General features: G+C 41.9%; 1 protein-coding gene across 1 annotated transcript in view; it reads right to left on the bottom strand.

The window, feature by feature from the left end:
• The window catches only part of LOC104966431 (Fanconi anemia group J protein homolog), a 9,907-nt gene extending 8,049 nt beyond the window's left edge, over positions 1–1,858 (bottom strand). The window contains exon 1 of the mRNA XM_010795618.1: positions 1,850–1,858. Coding sequence (XP_010793920.1) covers positions 1,850–1,858 — 9 coding nt within the window. The remainder of the gene's footprint in view (positions 1–1,849) is intronic.
• Between the last annotated feature and the right edge of the window lie 7,070 nt (positions 1,859–8,928).

The following is an 8,928-nucleotide window of genomic DNA, read 5'->3' as shown; positions in this document are numbered from 1 at the left end:
GACTGCTGTCCAGAGGGGGACCGTCCATTGACACCACCTCCATCAGGAGGTAAGACACCAAAAAGAAATTTCTCAAAAGAGCAAGCTGTTCACAGAGTGCAGTTTCAAAGCAACATCCACAAAAGTCTGTTGGAAGGGGAGGAAATGTGGCAGGAAACGCGTGCACAACCAAGAGAGATGACCGCGCCTTAACAGGCATTGTGAAGAGGAGTCGCTTCCAGAATTTGGGGAGCTTCAAAGACAGTTGGACTGAGCTGGAGTCCAGGTATCAAAAGTCACTGTTCACAAGACGTGTCCGCGGGAATGGGCTTATCAATAGGCCGTATTCCCACTGGTCAGCCACTTCTGAACTCAAAGACAACGGAAGAGGCGTCTGACTTGGGCTAAGGAAAAGAAGCACTGGACAGTTGCACAGTGGTCCAAAGTCCTCTTTTCAGACGAAGCAAGTTTGTTATTTCATTTGGAGTTCAAGGCGCAGAGTCTGGAGAAAGGCTGGAGAGAAAGCAAAATCCAAGTTGCTGAAAATCCAGTGGAATTTCCACAGTCAGCGATGGTTTGGTGGAAGCCATGTCAGCTGTGGTGTTGGTCCACTGTTGTTTATCAAAGCCCAGAGTAAAGCAGCTGGATGTACCAAGAGATTTTAGCGCATACCATGCTTGCCGTCTGCTGAAAAGCTCTATGGAGATGAGGAATTCATTTTCCAGCATGATCTGGCACCTGAGCCCCAGTGGCCAAAACCACCAGCTAACTGGTGTACTGACCATGGCATTTACTGTCTCGATTGGCCTGCAAATTCCCCTGACCCTGGAACCCCATAGAGAATATTGGGGTATTGGAAGAAGAAGCTGAAAGACACCAGACCCAACAATGCTAATGAGCTAAAGGCCGCTATTGAAGCATCCTGGGCATCCATAACACCTCAGCAATGCCACAGGCTGATTGCCTCCATGCCACGCCGCATTGATGCAGTAATCCGTGCAAAAGGATTCCCAACCAAGTACTGAGTGCATTAATGGACATTTTCAAATGTTTGATTGTGTTTTGCTGTTATAAATCTTTTTTTTTTACTTGGTCTGAGGAACTATTCTAATTTTTTGAGATAGGATTTTTGAGTTTTCTTAAGCTGTATGCCATAATCAGCAATATTAAAATAATAAAAGGCTTGCAATATTTCAGTTGATTTGTAATGAATCCAGAATGTATGACATTTTTGTTTTTTTAAATTGCATTACAGAAAATAAAGAACTTTATCACAATATTCTAATTTTCTGAGACAGTCCTGTATGTGTTGAAGGGGCTGGGGGGACGGGGGTAGAGTAGTGCCACCCTGGTGAGCCGTGCCATTGCTTACTCCCTGCCTTTTTTCTTTATCATAATTAAGTCATGGATAATGTGGCTTGATTTACCAAGGATCAGGTGCGCGGGGTTCATTTTGTTAATGTCACTAAATATGTTTAAACATGCAATGTAGTTTTAAAACAAAAAACGTTTTTGAAAGATCCCACTAAAACACACACATGGCACCTGCTTGTCCTGCTTCACAGTGATTGGTAGAAGTTGCAGTGTTTGGACGAGTGATAAGATCAATTCACATTACATTACATGTCACTTGTTAGGCGCTTTTATCCAAAGTGACTTACATACTCAATACTGTGGGCAATCCCCACAGGAACAATTTTGGGTGAAGTGTCTCAGGGACACAACGACATGCTGACTGCAGTGGGGTTTGAACCTGTGTGACCCCCTGATCCGAACACCAACGCACAACCCACTGCACCACACACCTCCCTACATTCCAATACAAATGATAATCCACTTGACCCAACCTTTATGCATGATCGAAACATACCAGATACATTTCGAGGTTTCACACAGTTTGTGCACTCAAGACCTGCCGTATTGTGCCAATAAATAAATGGGCATGCATCCAATACCAACCACCCTACCGATCCATATTATGGTGGCAACAACACATACATGGTGCATTGTTTAATTATTGAATGATAAGGTTAGCTGGCCTCCTATTTCTGAGGTCCAACCAACAGTGTTACTTATTTATTTAGGCAATAAATAATAATACATGAATTAATAAATTACTTAAATCTCAAATCTCACTTTAAGATCTCAAAATGTTCTTCTAAAAATTGGTATTTTTTTACTATTGTAATTGCTTGTCTGCATTTAGCTCTTCACTGTATTGTGAAACAAAAAGCTCATCAGCGACTCATCACCATTATCTGCAGCCTGAAAGGGCTTTGACAGACTGTCTTGTATACTCTATTGAAAAAGACATGGAGAAGCATAAAGAATCTGCATCCATACATTAGGTGTCCTGTCACTCTGCACCAGATGACCTTTTGAGTATGAAAGAGGATCGGCCACCATTGTGGCGGCTGAGAAAATCTAGCTGCTTCATAATTGGCCGTCCAGTGATGTTTCGGATGCCCCCTCCATCCCTCACAGGTGAAGTGTAGCCAGTGACGCTTATGAAACCGATCCTACTTGTGTTTTGAGCTCTTTTAAGTGGTGTAAACTTTGGACATTCAGTGGCTCAGACAGCATCAAATCACAGGCGTCTCAAAACCAGTATTGGAAACCATTTTGAGATTCTTTGGTAAAAATACCTCATTATCAATATTAACATTATAAATGCTACCATTAACACAAACAGTAGTGTATCTTTGTATCTACTGTATGTAGCCATGTGGCACTTATATAAAAGATGATTTATAAAAAGATAAATAAAAAAGCCACATATTTAGTAGAGTTCAACATCTGTCATTGTTTCATATCAATGAATGTTCATTCCTTGTGAAAAGGACAAACAAGTGGGAATCAATAATATAGCATATATTTCTATTTGATACATTTCAAATGCACATACGACGAAAGAGGATATCTACAACATTACCCACTTTTTTAGCAGTGACAAAGTCTGCTGATTGAAATGACTTCACAGAAGAAAATTCTGTCTTTTCCTCTAAAATCATACCATATGCAGAAGTGGTAAAGGACAGGCATGTCCACTCATCATTGTCGTTTGATAAAAATAAAATAAAAAGAATGTAAAAAACGGTTGCTGAACTGAAGATGAAATCTGATATTTTGACACTTTCAATTTCTGGGGCGATGGTGGCAGATAAAGATGGCGGACAATGGCTCAAATTAACTTTATAACATTTTTGATGAACTGTTCTTGTTGACGTTATTGTTTGAGTATGTATGGCCTAGAACAGAAGTAGAATCATCAACGGATAAAGAAGTGCTGGGACACTCGAGACAATCACAACGTTGATGTGTTGGCCTGTTGATAAAATATACTTTGACCTTCTTAAACAGGCCAACGAGGCAATTTCAGAAATAGTTGTGCCTACATCTATACAGAGAACCTACTCCATCTTTACAGGGTCAAGCTAATGCACTTGACAGGCTGCAAAACAGAGAGGAAGGGACGAAAGAAGACACTGTTTATTTTGTATGCCGGTCAGATTATCTGGAAAGAGATTTTTCAGAGATTACCATATTTTTCTAAATATTGAACAAGCTGGCAAAGAAGTTTATTCCTACATCTCCAACAACTTAACTGAATGATTTCACGCAAGAATGAATGGTATGTGTTGTCACGTATGGCAACCTATGATGGGGTTTAGAAAGCAGCACTTCTGATGACAGATGAGTAGCTTGAGTTACCCGGCCTCTCAGATTTTTCAAGCATGTTTGTCCATCAAATATTACAATGTGTGATGGAGTGCAGGCCAAAAAGAGCCCTTAGAGAGCTGTCTCTCAGACTTAAGAGGGATAACGAGCCCTGAGTCCATGTGAAAAATAAACAGAGGTGCTGCAGGGCCCCAACACCAGTTCAAGTTACCTTTCTCCTCTGGAACAGTTACGCTCCGTAGCCCGGGCCCTGAGCCCGATCACCTTACCTTCTGCTGCCACATTAAATAGAGCCATCCAAATATCCTGCACCAAGATGGCCAATAATTACTTATTCATTGGCAGGTGGGGGGAGGAAGGGGTGGGTTGGTGCGGTGTAGAAGGGCTTGGTGATGAATAGAGGCCCTTGTCAAAAGCTGCAGCAGGAAACAGCTGACACAAGAGTATCCTTTTACGTGCCTGCCTCCCGAGATGCCAGGACAACAAGGTTTCAAGCCTGGCCCCACAGCCCAGAGCAGACACCCGCTAGAAAGGAATGCAGATAACTGGCAAAAAGGGCAAACGGGACGCCAGCTCCGCACGCAACAACGACACGCTGCTTAGCAATTCCACTGGAGTTGCTCCTTTGGTGCCACTTGCAATGAAAATATCCTCACTTAGTCTTTCAAGTTACATATAAGATGAGGCTTCCTTTTTAACGCAGCATGTATAGGTACATTGTAAAGGATAGGTTTACTACCTTTCATGTGGTTTACATCGTTTCATCAGGTGTTCTCAGCTTACTTATTGCAGGTTTACTGAGTTTCCATGGTATACCTACACTACCAGGTGCAAGTGTATGCACCGGCTAAAGCTTACTTGAATTGACAGAACAGAGGTCAGTGGTGTCACTGAACACTTCAGAATATTCACAGGTAGGCTTCTGTTGCGTGGCTCCCTGCCAACACCTGAGAGATGGAAATCTCACACTCCAGAGGGCTAGATAGAGGGCACTGAGGGGCCGCAGGCAGCGGATCACTTAGGTATCACTGGCGCCTCTCACTGGACGCCAATTTGCTCCTCATTCCACAGCTTTCGAGGGCTTGGAATTCATTCCAATAAGGGTGGGCTTCAATAGTCAATACCTTGGAAGACATGACACCAAACACCCTCTCCTTCCAATATGACCACACCGTGCAGGTAGGGGGCCCTGGCAAATACCTGCCCTCCAAAGCACCTGTTTATCCCTCGGGCACAGTAACCAGCGGGTGAACCCCATTCAATATTTATCCCCGTGGCTTTCACAGATCAGTGGTCCAGGCGAGGCAAACCCTCTTAATTAAAACTGGAGCTTGCTTCAAAGGGCCCCATTCAGGACGTCAGTCAGCGCTCGCGGGACAAAAGAGCCAGGGTCATGTAGCTTCAGGGAAACCAGAGACAGACGCGCTTTTTTGACTTCACTTTCCCTCCTCCTCTTTTTCCACCTCCAACCACCTCTAAATCCAAGCTACACACCTGTGGCAAGTTAAAACGCAGCTTCAGAATCCTTTCTGAATAGCTTTCTATAGCTGAGCATTGCTAATTTAGGGCTCACGTGCTGGTATTTAGGATGTGCAGAGAACTCAGGAACATGGATTACAGCTGATTGCAGCTATTTGGCTTAAAGATTCTCTCAGTTTTCCTTTTATAAGCTCAGGCTGATTAAAACTAATGCAGTCCAGAAAACCGAGCTGTGAAACATCTAGAGTTGAAACAACTTGTCTTACACATAAGCGATTGAAAACCCACAGAAGAAAAACAGCAACCGTTCGGATCATTCATAATCTTTCAGTTGTTTCTGCCAAACATTACCAGCTTTTCATTGTCATATATGATAGTAAACTGATTATCTTTTTGTTTTAAACTGATGGTAGGATAGAGTCAAGAAATGTCATCATCATTACAAAATACTAATGACCCGTTTTCACCTGAGATATCAGATGCACAAGAATGGGACTGACTTGAGGTCATACTGATCCTGACCTCGGACCCAAAACAATTGTATCAGTTCATCTTTGAGCCAAAGTAGGTGACAGACAGACAAACTGTCTCGACTGTAGGGTAGGCAAAAACTAAATTATGTCAAGCTGATGAAGAGGATATTATGTCAGAAGTCTAATATATCACTATGTTAATGGTTGCACAAAAGCCTGATTGGCAATTGTGAAAATTGGCAATCAGATCATGTATCAACAATTATCCTACGCAGATTTTAATCTGGTTTCAACCCAATGTTGTAGATGTAACGCTACCTGTATTTATTGCAGAAATTCTAAAAGGTTTGATTATTTTAAAGCTCCATGACTAGTATCCCCAACGAGAAGAGGTTAGTATTTGAACCAAAGGCTACAACCTTTAAGTCTGGAAGAGATTGATATAAATTAAAAGTCCATGGTGCATATGAAATAAAATCTTTCATACTTTCACTATTTTGTGGTAAACAAATGTATGATTTGCAGATCATTTAACTTCATGTTATTCAAGTGATTATGAAACACACACACACTAATAGTATACTGTCTCTTATCACCATGGATATTTGCATTTAGTTTTTACTTAAACAAACATACCCGTTTGTAAAAACATGGATGATCTGTAATGTTCAAATGCGACCTATTGAAGCCTAAACATGTTATATGTCATATGTGACCCGCTCTATCGAAATCAGTCGGAAGTCGCAACGGCTCATTTCAAAATAAACGTGGATTTGCATAAAAAAGTATTTTTTCGGGGTTCGGGTGTTTTGTTTGATTTTAAACAAACAAAGTCTTGGCTTTCAGAATATGAAACTTTTATTTCCAAACTCACACGATAAATACATTCTTTAAGCTTGTAAAGGGAAGATGACAGGCAATCTGCTCTTCCGCAGCGCCGCTCCCCCTCCCTCCGGCTGACATTATGAATGTAAGCGTAGAGTAATCATAAATAACACGGCAGGGTCCGTTACAGTTTGTTTTCATCTGATTTCAATTAAAACAAAGTCTTGGCTTTCAGAATATTAAACTTGTTTCGGCAAATTCAGATGATAAATACAACTTTGAAGCTTGNCAATGCTACGTTTGTTATAGCCTGATATATGATAGCTAACTTCACAATGTTGTGATGTGACGTTAGCTAACATTCTGTAGCTAACGCCGGTCACTCACCAAGATAGCTGCCCAGTTCTCCACTGGTTCTCCTCACACCTAGGGTGACCAGATGTCCCGCTTTGCGTGGGACTGCACAGCATTTTCATGACTTTTGGTGCGTCCCTTAAATTGAGACGATGTCCCGCATATTTCATTTTGATTGGCTAAAACGCTTTTCTAAAATCAGCTTTATCCAATGGCTGTTGATAAAGCAGGGAAGGCTATCATCACGGCGGTGTGTTTGCTGTCAATCAAACTGTAAAACACGGCGGGTGCTGGTCAAGTGTTAACCAATGAGAGTAACTNAAAAAGTTAACTCGTCTTGAAGTGACTTCATCAGCTCGCGCATCACAGAATGTAAACAACAATGTATATAGTGAACGTGTGGAGCTCACACGATAGAGATTCTCTATCGTGTGAGCTCCACACGTTCACTATATACATTGTTGTTTACATTCTGTGATGCGCGAGCTGATGAAGTCACTTCAAGACGAGTTAACTTTTTTTTTTCTCAATTTTGTGTGGAAAAATGCGGGGATTATGCGGCCTTCTGATAAATATGCGGCCTTTTAGAAATCTGCGCCATTTTGCTGATTATGCGGTAAATTCTGCGATCACAGAATCGCGTTTTTCTGGAGGGTCTATATATCAGGCTATAACTAAAGTAGTATTGATAATATAGTAACGTTACTGTTAGGACTGTTGATACTGATCCATAACAGAAACTAATGCGCAAGTATCAGCCGTATATCGCGTTACCTAATGCAACTCCACACTACGGTGCTGACCGGAGGGGAGACGCGAGGTACGGCTGATACTTGACGATCTGGCGGAGAAAGGTTGTGGAGCCTCCGTTGATATGCCGTTGTAAATGGCTTGATGGAAAGCAGGTGTGTAGTCGGGGAGGGTGCACAGCTGATTGCAGCAGGTGAGTGGAGAGTGGAGGAGAGAGATGTAATACGGTTTCTTGATAAAGCTGTGGAGACGGAGTATGTGCTGCAGGGAGGTGGATGCCATAGATGCGGTGGATGCACAACGCACCCAGGAACGAACGCTAGCTCTGTGGACTCGATGCCCTGACAGGCTTGAGTTTGTGCAACCTGCACAAACACAAGCTCACTATGATTACAAATGGTGAAATGCAATGTAAAATTACCGAAAAAATACCAGCTCACTAAATCACAACCGCTCAAACCAACTACAAACTACTACCGCGGATTGGGCAGAGAAGGAGTCCGAGAAAGTTGCTCCCCCATGTGACGTAATATGACGCGTTTGACGTATGAAGTTAAAAAAAAAACAGTTTTTAGTAGCAGAGTTCAAAACGGCCGGCCCGGCCCGGCTAAAATAACTGGATGGCCTACCTGCCTGTCAGCCTTCCATCTGTGCACAAACTTATCTCCGTGCCCTCATTGGTCATGTGCGCGTTTGTGGTGTCTAGGAGGAGGGCTTTGTAAGGAAGTGCTGAAGGAAGTGGAAGATTTTTTCCGGTTGTGTGCTTTCAAATTCTAGCGCACTTAGAACCGCACTGGAATTGTGATGGAGTATAGCTCGAAAACCTTTTTCAGTGGTTCATTGACCGTAATTTTAATTACAATTTTACTTATTGATAGTCTGAACATGGCCAACCTGTGTTGCCCATTCTGATTCCACAACAAGTATACTTTCTCACACATATCAGACTTTCAGGACTATATTAAAGTATGTTGACCCAATTTTTTTTTCCTGTTGTTGCAAATAAACCACCTTGCTTCCATGAATTCTGTCTTCATTCCTTTTTCTAAAAGATAATTTCCGGCAAAAATACCCTAGCTTGGAAGTATTTGACAGGTGTAATTATGTTGTAATGGGAAACATAGCTTTTTTGGAGACTAAGCTAGACTTTATTTTTCTCCTCTTCCTCCTGTCTAACCAATTATTCTCATTAGTTATTCTTAATTTGCTGAGCCCATACCCAATACAAGCCAGTTATTTACATTTCATTGCCCCTTATTTATGAACTCATTTAAGCAATTACATGGTGAAGGAGAATTCTCCTTTTACCACTGGGAGAATATTGGCCTCCCAGTGTAGGAGAATCTCCTCAAAACATGTAATTGTTAAATGAGTATCTAAAATAAGGTGG

This window comes from Notothenia coriiceps, unplaced genomic scaffold (genome assembly GCF_000735185.1).
Source record: "Notothenia coriiceps isolate Sejong01 unplaced genomic scaffold, NC01 NC01_scaffold00037246, whole genome shotgun sequence".
NCBI classification, from domain to species: Eukaryota; Metazoa; Chordata; class Actinopteri; order Perciformes; family Nototheniidae; genus Notothenia; species Notothenia coriiceps.
Note: the sequence above shows the minus strand (reverse complement) of the source record. Positions and strands in the feature narration are given on the sequence as shown.